The sequence below is a fragment of the Halichoeres trimaculatus genome, unplaced genomic scaffold, assembly GCF_033239565.1.
Source record: "Halichoeres trimaculatus isolate MK-OKI-2021-1 unplaced genomic scaffold, fHalTri1.1 fHalTri1_scaffold_4, whole genome shotgun sequence".
In the NCBI taxonomy this organism is placed as follows: Eukaryota; Metazoa; Chordata; class Actinopteri; order Labriformes; family Labridae; genus Halichoeres; species Halichoeres trimaculatus.
Genome location: NW_027437182.1, coordinates 25,369,200 through 25,387,895, shown reverse-complemented (window position 1 = coordinate 25,387,895; position 18,696 = coordinate 25,369,200). Strand labels below are relative to the sequence as shown.

The 18,696-nt window shown below is 45.3% G+C and overlaps 1 protein-coding gene across 2 annotated transcripts; it reads left to right on the top strand.

The window, feature by feature from the left end:
• Nucleotides 1-813: 813 nt before the first annotated feature.
• Nucleotides 814-18,623, top strand: zbtb7a (zinc finger and BTB domain containing 7a). 2 transcript variants are annotated; one of them, XM_074668243.1, is made up of 4 exons: nucleotides 814-943; nucleotides 10,170-10,733; nucleotides 11,617-12,485; nucleotides 14,500-18,623. In XM_074668243.1, the coding sequence occupies exons 2-4, from the start codon at nucleotides 10,248-10,250 to the stop codon at nucleotides 14,933-14,935; spliced, it is 1,791 nt and encodes a 596-aa protein (XP_074524344.1). In that variant the 5' UTR covers nucleotides 814-943; nucleotides 10,170-10,247; the 3' UTR covers nucleotides 14,936-18,623. The 2 variants fall into 2 exon arrangements, with proteins under 2 accessions (XP_074524344.1, XP_074524343.1); XM_074668242.1 differs by lacking the exon at nucleotides 814-943 and adding an exon at nucleotides 2,018-2,143.
• Nucleotides 18,624-18,696: the final 73 nt, after the last annotated feature.

Here is an 18,696-nt window from a genome sequence, read left to right as displayed (position 1 = left end):
GAAAATATATCCTGTCAAGCATGTTCAAGAAATATAAAACTCAAGAAGGCTTTAAGAGGTGTGTGTTGGGATGGTTTGTGGCGCAACAGAATCACAGAATACATCTTGTGCTCCATCCCACACCGTGGCACAATGGCTGGCTTGCACTCACTGAGGGGGTGTGCTGGTGGGCGGTTGGAAGTGGCGCAACATCAAGTGCAATAGCAGTAAGTTTACACACAGGAACTTGCCATTCCCCACAGTTCACAAGACACTTTTCAACTTTGTAATGTGTTCTCTGATGCCTCACCTGTTTGAGCTTGGCAGGTATTATGTACCGAGACCAGGGAGAGCCAGAAAGTGTATCAAGGGGGTTGCTGGCAGCCCCTACTGTATGTACTGGAATGTGCCAAGGCTTGCTTTTGGGGTGGGACACCATGACCTCAGGCAATAGGATGGGTGGGTGTGACTCGACTCACATAGAAAAGGAAAGCAGTATTAAGACGTGAGGCGGGTGAGAATTGTTACCTTTGAGGGAGTTACAGCTCATTTACCCTTGAACTAACATTTAAGTGACCGTGCGTTGACTGATGTTCTCAGTAAGACCACAGAGTGGGAAGGCATGGGTTAATAGTTTGTGTCATCCCTGGGTGAGTTTGGGACTTTGACGACTGTCTACTTTTCAGTGCTAATAAATTTCTACTTGACTTTTGCTTTGCAGAGTGAGGTGAGAAGAGGCAGAGGGGGAATGCTGTTTCTTTAAGAGAGAGGGAGAGAGAGTGTGTGTGAGAGAGAGAGAAAGGGAGGGACCTCTTTGCCCTCCAGAAACCAGGAAGGGAATTGAGTTGATCTGCTGCTGCTTGGTTAGCGCATACGGGGCTTTAAGCTGCACAACAGTGAGAGGGAGAGGAGGAGAGGAGAGGGCTGAGCTAACCCACAACAAGCTTCACCACGGCCATCGCAGGTGAGCTAAAGGCACCCTGCCATCACTCCCCCTCCCGCTGTCTGCCCTGGGCCTGTCGACCAGAGGGGAGCAGGGCAGAGGAGGAGAGGAGGAGAGGAGAGGGAGGAATGAGGGAGGGGGGCAGAAAGGAGAGCAGGGTGGGGGGGTTGGCTGGAGAGGAGAGGTGGGTCGCAGCAGTAGTCCCTTGTCAAGGTTCCTCTTTTTTAAATCCTTCCAAAGTACTTCCTCTGTACTGCTATTTACCTCTGGGGAATCTTGAGATAAAGTTTATAGGATGTGTTCAAAGCATTAACTTTTCAGGCAGGTGGAAGCACTTAGAGAAGGAGGAGGAGGAGGGAGGAGGGGAGGGGGGTTCTCGGGAGAAGGTGGGGGGGTACTGAACGAGGAGAAGGAGGAACCAAAAATAATTCTATTGGACAATAGCAATCGGAAACAACTTTAAGGGACAGCGGGGATTGAAATGTCCAGCACGGGGCAACTTGTGTGCCGTGTGTTCAGGGCATGTTGTCGTGGTTTTAGACTATTTGGAATTGTCATAATTTAGGTCAGGAGTTTTAAGTATGTCTGAAATGTCTCAGGAGTGTGAGCTGCTGAAAGAAACCATCCCTGATGTGTGAGTTCTGCTCTGACAGTTGGGAATGAATGTTGTTTTACATACAGAGCTCTGCCCTGTTTGATGGCTGGTCTGTACTTTAATACCTGGCAGCCTGCTAGCAACATACTGTAGTGTATAATTCAGCCCTGAGTGCTTACGTTAGAGCAGGCTTGGCGATAGTGGGGGTGGTGAGGGCAGAGATTCCTGGGACTGGTAGTCCACAGCAGGGGCTATTAAGCAGGTTGAATGGGGTTTCAGAACTCTATATCCCACATTGCCTTGCCCTTGGCCATCCAGGAAAGGGAACAGCCGCCAGCCTATCCCAACAAGGAGGCGTGGTGAGTGAGCAGCTGTCAAACCAATGAGAGCATGGGATGCAGAGCTGAGTTGTGGGCTAAAAACAGAGGGGGGGTTGGTAGTGGTGGTTGGGGAGGGGGGTAGGTGTCTGTTTGTGTGGGATCAGGCAAGGGCTTGCCTGTATGCAAGGGCCACTCGCAAGTTTCCTGTCTGGTAGAGCTCGAGCCCTGCCCAGAGACGGAGGCAGCAGAGCTGGCCGGCAGGCAGGGGAGGCAGATAGGGCCAGGGAAACATTTTCTGCCTATTTGGTAAGCACTCCAAAGACACTCACACACACACACACACACTCTGTGTCTTTTATACAGTGACGTAGAGGAGAACAGAGGCTCGCAGAGGAAACAAATACCATAGCGTGTTGTGTGTGAAGGAGTGTGAGAGATGGGGCTTGATAGAGTTCAGAGTTCTTGACCCAATTGCAGATAAAGGAGGGAACAGCAAATAGGTCAGTGCTGAGTGTAAGGTGCTGCACAGAACTTTTTTCCATTGAAATCCAGCAAAACTCTTTTTAAACTTTCAGCGTGCAATCTTGTTGTGCATCAGTGTCTGTTTAATCTTAATCAGGAGCAATATTCTTTTAAAGTTTTTGTCTGCTGTTGTGATTAAATGGCACAGCTGCTATTATTAGTTGAGAGAAAAGATGGAGATGGCTGCACATCCTTTTCTGCTGTTTTTATAACGATGTAAAAGATATCACACTGAATCCACTACATGTCAGGTTTTGCTGGACTATGACAGAGTGAAAGTGTAAATAGTTGACTAAGTAGTCAGACTAGGTGGGGTATTTAAGGTGCCTCAGTCAGTGTCATCTTTTTATGCTGAAGAGGAGAATATGTGACACAACTTGTGACTGGTTGTCACTTCTAGGGCAAGCAGCCTCATCAAAGTCCACGCAGCACTGAAGTAAAACTTAAGCCCAGTGCCAGAGAGCTTTTGTACTTAGTGATTGATTTCAGTTTTTCTCAGCTACTCAAAGCGTGGTCAATCTCATGACATCTTTTTCTCCCCCCGCCTCCTTCACCAGCATCTTGTTATAAGCAGATTCTAATCTCTCCTGTCATGTCTTACTCGCTTGTGGCTCGTGGTTTCAAGGCTTCACAGGAACCCTGACTGCCTTGCTCGATAACCAGATGCATGTTTTTGGCTTTGCATACTTGTCGAACCCGTTTTTAAACGTGTGGGCACGAGAGGGTACGAGAGCAAAGTACATGAAGACGCCCAAGTGCTGGGAAAGTGTTTGGAATGCTTCGAAGAAGGCGGCACCACTCAGGGATGATGCCATTTTTATTCAGTTCAGTGTTACAGAAATATTATTTATCACACTCAATAAGTTTGTCCTCAAGCTATCCTCTTTTCCACTCACTAGTTACCAGGTACCACTACTGAGAAAGTATAATTAGTTCAAGTTAATTCCAGCAAGAGGTTAAACTAGGACGCCATATGTGTTTGTGTGCACGCATGCATGCATGCGTGTGCGTCTGTGTTACCAACAATAGACTTCAGGGGAATTGCAGGGGACTTCAGTGGCTGTGGGCAGGTCCAAGACACCACCCATCAATTTGGCGGTGAGGCTGAATACAGTTTGATATTCCTGTATGTTTGCGCCTACACCACTATGGCCTGAAACTAGCAGGTTCAGGCAGACTGAGAAGACAGGTTGCGTGATGTCTCCGTGGCAGTTTGAGGCTTTATTTTAGAGTGAAATGTTGGCTTTATCAGGTGCACTTCATGTTACTGACTTTATGTTTGTTTAAAGTTATTTTTATGTGGTTCAATTATGTGTTTTGGCTGTTTCAGTGAAGTTTATTGCATCTCCTCTGTGCTGTTATTTGATGATTTTATGCTTGTTTGCTTCTTCAAGTGAAAATATAATTCTACTGTTGGAATACTTTCATCAGCCTCTTCCTCTGTGAATGAAGCTTCACTTCCCCCCCAATGTTTGGTTCCCCTGGTCAGCTGCTCAGTATAGCACAGCGTCCAGCCTGGCTTGGGAGACAGACAGACCCCTCTCTGTTGTTTTTCTGTTGTTGTGCTGAAGTCTAGGGGGAGTGAAGGGGCTTCTTCTGTTCTCATCTGGGACATTTATTATGGAGAGGCCAACACAACCTGATCAAATTAGAGCTAGAGAGGAAGAGGCTGGGATGTTTTTCAGGGTGGGGGTAAAGCTGGACTTGAATTTTCACACTTTGAGTCAAGTGATTCCTTTGATTGTTAAGCTCATCAAGGTTTTATTTTTGTATCTTTTTTTTATCTGGAAAGCAAGTGTATTGTTTTAGTTTACCATAAAAAGTCACTGTTCAGGAGGGGGATTTCTGACTGATCTGGCATAGTTTGTGTTTAATGAAGTGGCTTGGATAAGAAAGTTGGGTGGGTTGCATTAACGGACTGAGTGACACAGGGGGGTGGGTGGGTCTGCACTGCTCTGCCTTCTCAGCAGTGGAAAGGGGAAGTGGGTGATGCAGTGGGTTCTGTGCAGAGACGGAGATGGAGCAATGATGAGATGAGAGCGACAGATGAGAGGAAGAAAGAGAGGTGTGTGTATGTGAGTGTGTGTATGTGTATGTGTGTGTGGCAGGGGGGTCAGACAGTAGAGACAGGGAGAGCGAGCAAAGAGAGAGCTGGTCATCTGATAACAGAGCGGGTTCTGTTACATGCCTGCCACAGAGTCACAGGAAGTCCTCTTTCCCTGTTGGGCTGCGCATGCACATTGCGACGCAGCCAGACCGTTAGGCTGCAGACTGACCAACTGGCCAAGCTTGAGTTCTGCTGGATGACGATATGAAGGGGCGAGTGCTGTTTTGAAGCCATGTGTTCGATTCTGTTGCACTTCCTGGTTGGCATCATGGCAGCAGCAGAGCGTGTCACTCAGTTTGAAGAGAGTGTGGATGTGGTTTTATTATGCTGCAGCTTGTAAAAAACTTCTGTCCCAAGACATGAGTTCCAGCACTCATGACTTCAAAATGAAATAAACTCAAAAGTTTAAATAGTTGTATTATCACTTTACCCATCTTGACTTAATGAACTTAAATTGATCATTTTGCTTCACTGCTGAGTTTCTACATAAATAGATCAAAAAACAGCAAAATGCCACAAAACACTGTACAAAATACCTAATTTGCAATGAATGCTAATTACTGTTGCCTTGATCCTATTCAGCTTTTGCAGTAATTTTCTTCAGTGTCAATTTTTTTCTTCTTTAAAACTCTTATTGGCACTCTGTATTTGTTTGAATGTGAACAGTTAGTGGGTCTTACTGATACAAAAAGTTATAAACAGACAGTTTGGGATTAGTGTAACTTTAAGTGGTAAGCAGCAGCAGCAGCAGCATATATAACCTCTTTAAACTCATTTTTTTATGTTGCAGTGTAAACCACCAACACCATAAATCCCCCTCCCAGCTTCCTCACATTAAACTTTACCCTTCCTCTGGGTGGTTACCTTTCCTCTGACTGTAGCAGGTTACACCAGGTAACTGAACGAGTTTATCATTGACATCTGAGCTGGATTCTTGGTCCACCGTGCACACAGGAGTTATGAGTGAGCTTGTGAGGTTAACACCTTGCCTCGCCCACTGCCCCATCACTTGCCAAACGTTTTGGCAGCGCTTCCCGGTTAGTTTGTACTAGTGAAAGCTGCAAGGCCTAGATTTGCCCTCACAACTCAAAGTTTTATCAGTCTCTGTGCCTCTTCCTGCTTTGGTCCGAGTATGACCAATCAGGTTTCCTTCCACCACTGGCAGCAGTGAGTTAGTTGGCTGTGGCACTTACTCAAAATCCACTTTTCCTAGGAACTGCCACCCCCTCCCCATTCTAATTATCTTGCATTACGCTGGTCCAACCTTGAACCCTCTTGACCTGAGTGAAGTGATTCCCTCACAGCAGGCGGGGTTATGTTGGGTGACACTCCGTGTAATGCTGAAACAGGTGAGGATAAACAAAGGGTCAGGGGTGTATAGACGAGAGTCAACCCAATTCTGTAATCTAGTATCCAGATTGTTTTCCTACAAGTTTCAGCCTTTATCTTAACACAAAGCTGGTTGTGGTTAAAATATCTGAATTATTCTGATGAATGAGCGACTGGAGTTGTCAGAGTAAATTGTGAGTGTTTAAGGAACTACTCTCTTGTAAAAGCAACACAGCGATAATACTTCAAAAGGTGTTTGTTGTAAAATTAATAACTGCTTTTTATTCAGTACTAAAAGGTGGCCCATCTGTGCTCCATTAACATTTATGGTCCAGGGGATCAATGATTGAGTTATGTTTGCTTTGAACGCTTCCTTTTAAAGGTGGGTTGCTCAGTATTTTTATGAGCTAATCACTTCCTGCTGTGGGATAGTTTAAAAAACTAGCACCTGAAAGTTTAGAGTAAAAGAGGAGAGGACACTCGCCTTTATTTCATCAGAGAAAAAAGCAAAAGGTTCTCTGTAATATTAAGTGCAGAACTCACTTCTATTTAATAGTCTGACATAATCTTTATCATTTCTATAAGGAAAACCTTATAAGATTTCTTTGTACTGCTTTCAAAAAGTACCAGCAAGTTCTTTGTTTCCTTGTCTATCTAAAGAAACATCAGAGGTTGTACAGGGTTAACAGTTTGTTCCTTTGTATTAAGGAATGAGTGGTATGTGACAGCCAAAGACAGAGATACTCTGAGAGTAGAAATTCTGGAGTACCTCCATAAGTGATACGTAACAGACTGGATAAAAACACTTTTACTAAACGCAGCTTTGTTCTCGTGTCAACATTATTTTAAAAGAATGAAATGCAAATGTTTAAGACCACAGCAAAACGAAAACAGACATCTCTAAAAGCATCGCAGTTTGTGTCTGAAGCATGTGCGTGTTAATATAAATGGGAAGAGGATGATTTTGACATGATGCAGGTGATGAGGGCGTGGATTGGTGGGTGGATCCTGTATTATAGCAAGCGGTTGTTTGACTTGCAAAGCAGGCCTGGGTGCTCATGGAATGGGTATCGAGAGAAGGCTCTTCCCTGGAAGTGGAGCAGCGGGGACAGGGACATTTCTGTGCTGCTTTGTGCTGGGCTGCAGGCCTTGTCACCCACAGGCATGAATTATCGATAAGGAATGTTTCAAGCCATGAGGAGGTGTCAGGATCAGGTTTGTTGCTCTGTGTTTCCTCTTTCTTAGTGCTCTTTACAGGTCATTTGGGGACAGGTGGCTATTAGGTGCAGACCCGCCCCTCCATGCTTTGTTGGAACTGAATTAAGCTTGTGTGCATGTGTGTGTGTGTACGTTTTATCTCCCCTCAGCTCAGCGTCTTTACCACACAAAGCCGTGACCCAGGGTCAAGTGTGTATCTAAGGGGGATAATGTGCTACAAGCATGTAGAAAGCCTGGTCTACTGCAGGTGCTGTGCATCTGTGTCAGAGGAGAGCTGGTCTGCTTGGGTCCAGATGAACTCACAGAGATTCATTTCCAACTGAAGGACATGACCGTTGCCATGTGGTTTCTCTTTCCATTGCTCTTTCTTTCATCGCCATCTTACCCTGTTCTCTTTCTCTCTCCCTCCTCTGCCACCTCTCCGTGTCTTTGCCCTCACCTCCCTCCCCTCACTCAGCATATACAGGTTTGGTTGGCTCATAACTGACGGTGAGTTTGTTTATGTGGACCTCAGTATCCTGGTTATGATCGGCACATTAAAATAGCTCAAGAAAACTCTAAATCCCAAGTTCTGTGGCTTGGACTGGCCTTTTTTTGTGGAAACCGCAAATCACGCCAAGCAGATTTCTGTAAAAACTACCTCCCCAGCTGTTCCTTTGACCAGGTAACATGCAAAAAAAACATACAGTGGTGGAAGCAAGGTGGTTGCTGATCTGTAGCAAACTGTTCATTTTCATCGGCCACATTAAAGACAGTAGAAGTTGGCTGGTACATTGGTGCCAAATTTCAAATTTTAAATGTAACTTGGTGCTGTATAGATCTTTTCACCAAACATTGAGAGTATGTAGAACCAAATATCTCTGATCAATATATTATTTTACAAGTTTGGTCTGGACTGAGTGGTGCCTCATTACCATGATACCTAGGTCAATGTTAACAAACTCAGACAGTTTTTTTAGTGCTTCTTAAAAATAGACAATGGCAGTGGTAGTGGATGCTTTTTAGTGAGCTGCCGGTCGAAACTAAAGCGAGTCAATGTCTGACGACTTGACCACACAGTGCATTTAGTTTTATTGTAATCAAACTGAGGATTCTAATAATTTGACTATGTAAACTTTTATGTGAACTTTCTTTTTAGTATCATTGTGCTGAAACAATTATTGATCCATTAGTGGATGATGCTAAGTTTAAACAATCGTCTGACCTCCTGCCACTCCAGAGAGCTCTTTAGGTGAAGTCTTTACCTAACTCTGACCTGTTTGCAGAGCTGACATGTTGCCAGATCTCAAGGTGTGGATACAAATAGGCGTTGCTTTTTACAGGGGAGAACAGAACATAACACCAGAGTGAGGCGAAGAGGAGGACGCAGGTCGGAAAGAGGAGAGGCAGCCAGGTTAGGCAGGTTTGGTAGTGGGGTGTAGCATACGAACATACGGGGAGGGCTGAACTGAAGGAATGTTCTTTGAATGCTTGGCTTTTTGTTGAGAGAAATACGCTCAATGCATCCTCTGACCCCCCCCACCTCACCCCCTGGCACAACCCCTGCCGGGTCTCCTGGCAGATGGAGAAAAGGGGGGAGGAAGGGAAGGGCGGGTGGATGTCCTATATGTGGTAATAAGTGCGTGTGTGGCTCTCTTTCCTGTTTTATTGATGTCTGCAATGATACACTATTTGCTTTTGTATGTGTGTGTGTTTATAGACAAATCGAGGATGGCTTGTTCTGCTGAAACCCCCCTCCCACTGCGCAGGCTTCAGTCGATCATTTTAATCTCCCCCCACACGTGAGCGAGGGGACAGCCTTTCCTGAAACTTGGCACACAGTACAGGGTGGGGTAACCAGCTCAGACCGGATTGACAACCTCCCTTTTTAATACTGTTCCCTCGCAGCTTGTTGCGTGTCCTCTTCCTTCTCCTGTGGAGGTTTTTTTTTCCACAGGGTCTGCTCTGGCAGCCCCCCCTCCCTCCACCCTTTTCCTCCACCTCCCATGCTCTTGTCCCTAGCTCAGGACTGACAGAGTGCGCAAGCTGCACAGCCCATCTCCCGGCATGCACTCTGATCCCCACTGCCCTCTTCCTTATCTGTCCTTCATGACCTCTTATGTGGTTTTGTCTTGAGTCTTACACACACCCGTAGATGTAAGCATGTACATGGCAACATGCCCTCAGCAGCCTGCTCACACATATTTAACTGCTTTACCTGGGTTTTCCTTCAGTCTTTGTTCGCTAGCAGGCTTGCCTGAATATGTTTTGAATTTCTGAGAGCTCCTGTTCATCTATAAAACTGAGTTAGAGCAAGCTTTAGAGAAGAGTTGTTCTATGGTATGTTTTTATCATAAATCTTTAAATACAGCTGTTGTGAAAAAAGATTTCATTCAAGGCTTTGGCAAGCTTCTGAAGTGAGCTACTCTAAGATGTATCCGACTTGTGGGTCTTTAATGTTGTACTAGGTTTTAGGAACAGGAATACTGAAGGACTAATAGCCAGTAGATGAGATATGTACACTGTCATATGTCATGTAGCACATATGTGTTGTGAAAAGTGAGTAGAGAAGTTTTTCCATTAAAAGGATAATAACTAGTTACCAGAGTGACAAATAACTGAGAATAGTTTTGTTGAGAGCGCAAAAAAGTTCATACTAGTTTGCTCAGATATGGATTATTGGTATACAGTCAGAAATAATGAAGGATATATAACCTGAAGGATATGGCTTTATAAGAAAGAGAGGGAGGTGTCTTTATAGAAAAATACAGACTGCTTGTAATCTGAGTACTTAAATGTACCTGAAGGCTTTTATGGGTGATATTGATTATTTAGATTTTCATCTTACTTTGAAAACGTTCAATAAGAAATAACTTTGTAGTGTTTTGTTTTAAATTAGTGGTCACATTATGCTGTGAGTAATTACAATGCAGATTAACAATCCAGTTTTATAGCAGATAACACCACTAATTGGCACGCAACCTGATATGACCCACCCAGCTAAGATACTTAAGAGTCTTATTGTGTGTTTTGCCTTCAGTATGTCATAACCTGCACTCTCATCAATTGTACTTGACCTCCATCAAAGTTTTTTTGTTATGCACTTAATGATTATAGTGTACTGATGGAGTATTCTGCTCTTTTTCTCTTCTCTCCATCCAACTTTTCTCCCTGCAGACAGGCAGACGGACAGACGGCAGGACGGATACACGGGTGGGGGCTGTGCTCAGCGGCTCGGCGGCAGGCTGGTGGAAGATGTCGTCAGGAGCCGGTGGGAGGGGAGGAAGGCGGCTCAGGGGGACAGCAAGCAGCGGCGGCGGAGGAGGGAGAGGAGGGGCGGGAGAAGCGGAGGAAGGCCCTGTGGGGATCCCTTTCCCTGAGCACAGCGCAGAAATCCTGGGCAGCCTGAACAAGCAGCGACTCAGCGGCCTGCTGTGTGACGTGCTCCTGGTTACACAGGAGCGGGAGTTCCCAGCTCACCGTTCTGTCCTGGCGTCCTGCAGCTCCTACTTCCACAAGCTCTTCACTTCAGGTGCCACAGCTGACCAACAGAACGTCTACAACATCGACTTTGTGGCGGCAGAGGCTCTGGGAGCATTACTGGACTTTGCCTACACAGCCACACTCACAGTCAGTCACAGCAGTGTGGCTGACATCCTCGCTGCTGCACGCCTCCTGGAAGTCCCACCCGTCCAGGATGTCTGTACACACCTGCTGGACACCAAAGTGCTCTCCCCGCCGGTATAACACTAACGTAGAACTAGAAGTGATATAAGCTTAAGTCACATCTAACCTTTGAGTTGCAGATTTTATCCACTCTGCCTTATGAGGATAGTCAGAATATGAGCAGTCTCTCAGAGTGTTTAATCAGTGCGTAGCAGAGCTCAGAATGTCAAAGTTACAAACACGTGAGACTGAGGAAACACTTTGTAGAGAAGTCATTCAAAACCACTTTTCTTGAGGAATGGGACGTCCGATGATCATAGTTTCTGTCTCCTGTATTAAACAGTCAACACAGTCAAGCTTACATCATGGCCTTTATCAGTCTCTCTCACTATGCCAAACACACACCCACAGCCTCTGGGTTAGTTCAACACTTACTCATTCTCAGCCAATAGCGTGTGTGGAAGGGCTACATGCTCTTTCACAGACTACAGACACAGCATATCACAGCTAGGCTTCAACACGATCAAGTGTGGCTGTGATATGCTGCTTCTGAATACACAATGCTCTACATCATGTGATAATCGCAGATTTTGAGGAATGCCAAATGTACCAGAACATACATATAGGTCCTTGTGCTGTATATCAATAATACCCAAAACAGTTAGCAATGCTATTCTGCCTACAAGAGTTTATATCCTGCAGTTTTGACAGAGGGTGGACAACAAGGATACCTTGATAGCAGTGTACCCATGATACCATGCCTCGAGGTTACACATTGTGGTCTTTTTTCAGTCTTTACTTTAACTAGTATTCTTTAAAGAATGTGTTCCTTTATATAAAAGTAATTCTGTTCCTCTCTGTAATTTTGTTTAACATTTTTTTTCTTTCTTTATTAGCAAACTGCTGCTGATTCTAAATTTCTCCTTCACTTCCTTTGTTCTCCACCATGTTTCACCAGGCGGGCAGTGAGCAGAAAGATGAAGACCAAGAAGAGGGGAAGGGCAGAGGCAAGGAGCAGGGCAACCGGGTGCGGGCCCGGGAGTACCTGGAGTACTTCCAGAGAGGGGCGCACTGGAGCAGCAGCTGCAGCACACCAGAGCTCAGGGACCTGCCCACACACCTGCACTTTAACCACGGGAATGGGGCGCCCCCCAGCAATGGGGGTCCTGCCGGCCCTGGTGAGTACTTCTCCACCTTGGCCCTCGCCTTGGCCCAGGCCCCAACACAGGAGCCAGACGAGGAGGATGAGGATGAAGAGGAAGATGAGGATGGGGAGGTGGTGCAGGGGAATGGCGCAAGCTTGGGTACATCTTACTATCCTCCATCTCAAAACGGGCACTTCTACCTCCCCCCAGAGTCCAGGCTGGGGCAGGAGACGGAGCTGGAGGAGGGAGGCAGGGAAGTGATGGGGAGGGAGAGGGGTTCTGCAAGTGCTCTCCTGCAGCAGATGATGGACTCGATCGAGAGGCAGAAGGAGCGTGGAACAACTGGGGAGGAGCAGGGAGACGGGGATGATCCTGACATGGAATTTTACTTGAATTACTTCAACAGCTCGCAGCATGAAGATACAGCTTCTGCTGCTTTGACGCAGGGAGTGCCGCCACCCTGGTTATCACAGGGCAGAACAGGCCAAGAGAGAGGGGGAGGAGGAGAGAGGGGCAGTGGAGGAGGAGGTGGAGGAGAGAGGAAGATGCGCTCAAAGGCCTTTCAGAAATGCCCCATATGCTCCAAGGTCATACAGGGAGCAGGCAAGCTACCCCGCCACATCCGAACACACACGGGAGAGAAACCGTATGAATGCGCCATCTGTAAAGTACGCTTTACCAGGTAAGCCCTATTAATGAAGTGAATACCCCATGTCACATGTACTAATACACTTGGACTTGGCACTGTTGACAAATGGCCCAGCAGTGGGAAACACCACAAATCCCAGAGCAGGAGAATTAGTACTAACCAACTTAGCTTTGCATTAAAGAGGCAACACAGTTTGTGAATCTACATGTTTACCTTGATCACGGACTTAATAATTATCCCTATTTTGTGTGTGTGTTGTCACGTTGCAGCCAAATGCCATTCAAAACATCATGTAGAGTATTCCGGCTCTGAGAGCAGGGTCAGCAGGTTGTAAAGGTCTGTTTTATTGTGACAGCCTTCATAGCAAAGTCCTGGATTTTAACATAGGGGTCCTATAAAAGAAGGCAGTGCCGTGCTGCTCTTATCTAGTGTAGGGCTGCTATAAAGTGCTGTGTTCTGATACAGAGGGGGATTACAGGCCCTGGATGGTGCTCTATGTGCTCCAATGCAGCAATTTGAACTTTTGATCTCCAGTTATGTTGATTATTGCCCACGGCAGGGTAGTTACACCACCCCCTCCTCTCCCTGTCTGTCACTCCTTTTCCCCCTCTAATGAAATCTGCCGTGTGCTGCCCTGAAATATGTGGCAAGTCCACAGCAAAGGACTTGAGTGCACATGGTTTCCCCGTATTGAGGAGTCGTGCCTTTTCCTTGAAATCATTCATTTAATTAATTAATCAGTAGACTTGTGCTGGAAATAGATACAGTGGACTAGAAATACCCGGAACCTCTGCTGGCATTGCAGGTAGGGAAGACCAATCTGAATTTGCCTTCCAGCTAAATTCGACCAGCAGAGGGAAGAGGGTATTGTAATCTTAATCCCGTTTGATCAGGGTTAAGTGTGTGCCTCGCACAGTGATAAATCACTCTGTCCTTTAAATAATTCACCTCTGTCAGTGTGCCACTTTGTTCCAAGGCTTTGGCCCATGTATTAGTAGGTGTGTTGTACACGCATGTTTTATTCTCACCTGTGAACAGGTGCTTTTGCTCATTTTATTTTTCAGGTGCACTTTGAGCAGACCTGTAAGGTTTGGAGTGGGTTTATTTATTTGCTTGTATAGCAGCTAATCCACTTACATGGCTTGTGCGTGTGTGTTTGTGTGTTCAGGTAGAGTTGTCTTAACTACGCTTCTTTGTTTAGTAGCCCTCTGCCCTCGGTTCATACGGGTTAGACGATTAAAGAGCTCAGAAGCTAGAGAGATAGCAAGGGCTAAAGGGGGCAGAGAGGGACAAGAGCCAGATGAAGGCCAAGTCAGCCTGATAACGCTGAGCGGGTGGCGAATCCTCGAAAATTAAGCGAAAAGAAACCTGCAGTATATTGTGAGATGATGAGAGGTTTCGAGAGGTTTGACATAGTTTGGTCTTGTTTTGTGTAATTGTTCTAAAAATTCAACATCACTGGAGAGTGATTCCTCCACCTCAGGTGTTTGGTTTGATTAGAAGTGACACACACTCTTATACAATATTCACTCAAGTTATTGCTTGCAGGGATTGAATGAGGCTAAAAAATGGATGACTGGTGATTTTGCAGACTCATTTATAATTCAGTACAATTGAACAATTAAAGTCAAGTTTGCAAAGGGTTTCTAAACTGTTCAGCTGCAGGGAGGGTTGAAGGCCTTATTTTTATCCACAAGACGAATACATTTCTGGGATTTGTCGGTTGTCAATGTGTCAAAGTTAAACGGACATCATAAAGACACCAACTGACATAGTGAACATTGAGCTTTCACGTCATTCCATGGTTACACTCTTGAGTGTGATTGCACAGATAAAAATGTAAAGTTTATTGCCTCTTCTCGGTTGGCCCTGACAGACACTCCTACAGGAAGAAATCTTTAACACAGATTGTTCAACAGGAGACGAATAGGCCCAAAGCATAGCAAACTGACCAGACACAGTTTACAGTTACTCACATGCTTTCAGGTAATTCTGGTCTTGTACGTGATATTAGAGATGTGATCTTGTTTGTTTTCCTCCCACTCAGGCAAGACAAGCTCAAGGTTCATATGCGGAAGCATACAGGAGAGAAGCCTTACCTGTGTACACAGTGTGGAGCTGCCTTTGCCCATAACTACGACCTGAAGAACCACATGCGTGTACACACAGGCCTGCGCCCCTATCAGTGCTCAAGCTGCTTTAAGACTTTTGTTCGCTCAGATCACCTGCACCGCCACCTCAAGAAGGACGGCTGCAACGGCATCCCTTCTCGTCGAGGCAGAAAACCTCGGGTGCGAGAGCCAGGGCTCCTTGATGCCTCCCTGGGCCTGCTCAGCCCTGGGTCCGACACAGTCCCCGGCCCTCGCACCATCAGGGGAAGGAGGCGCTCTGAGGCATCTTCTGTGGCAGAGGGGGAGGGGACTGCTGGAGCTCTTGCACATAGTCCTCAGCTGCAGGAGCTGGCAGGGGAGGCAGGGCCCTGAAACTGCAGGGGCGACAAGGACACTGCTGGACACCATCGTCACTCTGCACCGCCTGTGAGACAGGCCAGTGAACAGAGAGGAGAAAAACACACAAAGGCAAACTTTAAAAAAACAAACAACTAACTATTCCTCTATAAACCAAATCAGGGTGTCACAAAAATCTTATCTTTATATTTCTTTCTCCTTTTACCTTAGAAAATGGAGTAGACTTTTAAGCACTTAAGTCTGTTAATCTGTTAAAGAGCAAAGAGCGCTTCAAATCATGCACCCATGACGTCCACTTTCTGGGCCATGTCTTTCCTTATAATAATAGGGGTTTTATACATTGGCATATGTGCTTAGGCAAATGTATAATAGACACAAAAAAACTCTTTGCAACTATGCAGTTGATTTAGATTTTTATTGGTTTTGTCCTCACAGCCTTCAAGCTGTAAGCAAGGTGTCTATCAAGCACCTTCTGGCTGCTGTACGGGTGAAGCGAGGACAAATCCTCCCAGTGAAAACAACTCTTTTTCTATTCTTTTGCAGGTCTGAAATGTACAGTTACCATAGAAACAACATTGCCACAACATGGCATATGCAAGGAAAACTCGCCACAGTTTTGATGCAACAGTTTTTTCTCTCTAAATGTACCAGAAAGAATGAGACAAGGGTTTGATTGAAGTGTTGCTTTCTCTGTAAAATGCATTTTTAAGAATCTATGGTTTGTCCTATTGAAAAAAAAAATATTTGTTGCTGAGTCAAATCCACTTTAACGGGGGCTCACCAATTGCAGGACAAGGGAACATGAGGGGTAGAGGGTCTGTGTTTTTAAAGCACTACCATCATCAATGTATCTGTTGGCTTGACTACGTTGCCTCTTAGTCCTCACAAACCTGCAATTTCAGCATTATTGTTTCCCTTTTATTTGTCTTAATTTGTTTGTTGTTCCTTTTGTTAACTGCTTCGGGTACTTGACACTTTATAATTGTATACATGTATATACAGCAGGTGGTGATATGACATTAGTCCCCTCTTGATGCTGAGGTGTACTTACCATTTGGGTTTTTTCCTCTTAGGCTTGATGTCATATTTCTCACTGAGTGAAGCTTATGGGTGAACGAAACAAACTGTATGAATGTTTGATGAAAACAGAAACATTGAGTCACCCATTTGTTCTAAACTTAACACTTGACATGTATAGTTCCTGCCCAAAAGATGAGGAGGTGGAATGAATGAATGTGCTTAACTTTTTGCAGTTTTTTCGGAATCTGTCCTTGTGTGACAAGGCGCGGGTAGCATTTAACCAACCGCAGGTTAAAGGAATGGCAGGGAGCCCGAATGAGAGAGTGACAAAGAGTACGAAGGAGAGATAGATGAGCACCTTTTTTCTATGTTTGCACAGCTTTACTAAAGATATCCAACAGCGCGGGAGAGAGGTGTATTTAAAGGAAGTGGGCTGCTGTTTTGTGAGGGAGTGAGAGGAGGTTTATGTATCATGCTTATTCCAATCTTTTTTTGCCCTAGGGACCACACAACCGTGAGGCAACCTGTATGATGAAGAGAGCAATAAATACCTGTCCAAGTTGGGAGGCCAAATCGGAGCGCAGCTGCAGCTGGTCGATGGGGGGAGGGGAACAAGGGAAGGGGAGGGGGATCTCACAATGTCTGTTGCATTCCAAAAAATAATCTCCCCCAGCTCAGCCACGTTTCCAAGCAGGAGGGGATCAAATCAGGCCTTTTCTCTCCCTCACTCTCCCTCTGTAGTCCTCTAATGCCCCCGGACCAGCCTGGAGGGGATATTATTATATTAGAGCCTGGTCTTACCAAGGGTAGGACGCCTGGTGCTGGCAGTTTAGCGTGTCTGTGTGTATGTGTGTGTGTGTGTGTGCATGTGTTTGCATGTACGCGTGTTTCTGTACATGTGTGTGCGTGGCAGCCGGGGTCGCTCTGGCCACATCATCACTGCATGAGTCAGCCACAGCCTGTTCAAACATGCACCCTTAGCTGCCAGGCCCAATGCACTTTCCCTGTCTCTCTCTGACTGAGACACATGCACACATACTCGCACACTCCCACTGGGTCCAGGTATCCTGTAGAGAACGGGAAACCACCGGAGCAGACGTATCTGTTAGATTATTGTCACTGACTCCCACATCTGGATTCATTCGTCTTAAAGAGTTCAAGTTGTCTTATTGTGCTTTAAATCCAGGTTGCTTTTTTTCCATTCTAGCACATTAAGCCTTGTGTCGAGGAGAAAACGTGTGATATTTAGCGTCCCCTCACCCTGTTATTTTTGTAGCAGTGCTGTAGTTTAACTATCGGTCCTTTGCACCTTAATTGGAAAGATCCAGGTTATGCATGCACTTTGTTACTGAGGAGGGCACTTTTGTCAATCAAACGGGTACTTTGAAACAAACCAGTTGCAAATGAGATCAGTCAGTGTGTCAGTCTGTCTGTGGCGTTGAAGTTGAACTTCTTTGCTGGTTTTGTTCAGGTTTTGACGACAAGCTGCCAAAAAAAAAAGAAAAGAGAAATGTAACAATTCAGGTCTCTTAAAGAGATTCTGGGTCAGTTCAGATTCCAACACTTTGGATTTTGTGACCTTAAAAGAAACAGACTAAATTAATCCATGTAACTGATTGCACTTGAAGTTAGATCTAGAGCTGTTGTGTCTTAATGCAAAGGAAGGGGAGATAGAGGAGGAAAGCAGAAGAAGAAGAAGAAAAGGCGCTTGTGTGCGTGCGTGTGTGTGTGTGTGTGTGTGTGTGTGTGTGTGTGTGTGTGTATGTTCATAGGTGTTTTTTCATGCATGTGCACAAGTATGTTTTGCAGGCTGGCAGGCTGGAGGGTCTCAGGACAAGCTTGGATAAACAAACTTTGTGTCTGCCCCATCTGTTCACCAGCTACTCCCATAAATACACGTGTTCTCTGAGGAACAACAGTGATAATAGGTCCACGGTACCACAGAAGCAGAAATACTTAAATGTAAAACAACTCATTGGACAGTTGCTTGTTTACTTCGTGGCTCTCTGGGTGCAGATTTGCATAACTCTCTGTTTACCATTGTTGGTCTTTAGAGTTTTAGTTTCTAATTTTGCGTCTCTGTTATGATAAAGATGGGGTTAATTAATGCACAGACGGACTCCCACGGGCGATCCTATGGAAAATGTATATGTCTGCCTGCTTGGCGATCTTTATATAGCGGTACTGGGTATGAACTGCCATTGTGTCTTGATGATTGGGACCTATGAGCCATCTGAAATATATGTTGCTTTGAACCTTAATAATTTCCCCAAAAGTCTTATGTTGTTTGTTGATTAACCAAAGCTTTTTACCCTCAATCTAAGTCCACTATAGACTAGAGATATTGAAAGTATGTCTATAATTTATCTGGACAGGAGTGAGCCCTACTCTTGAATACATATGCATAAAAGTGTGTGGAATCAAACAGATATTTACTTGAGTTCACTTTCTCTCGCTCTTTGTACCCTTGTGGACAATACAATCAGAGGTTTAAGGATGTATAGATGTTCCGTCTGTTTATAATTGTTTTTCTTAAAATATTGTGTTGTGCTACAGCTATTTTTGTTTTCTAACTGTTTTACACGGCTGTGCGTTTGTGCGTGGAATGAGTGTGCTTGTGTGGGTGGGGGGTCATAGTTTTGGGGTTGCTGTGCCAGGAGGGTGGGGTAAATGGGTGCTTTGGGTGGGGTAATGGATATAAAGCCTGATAGCACTGGAAATGGTGCTTTAGCTGAGAGAGCAAAAGTTTGCACTAA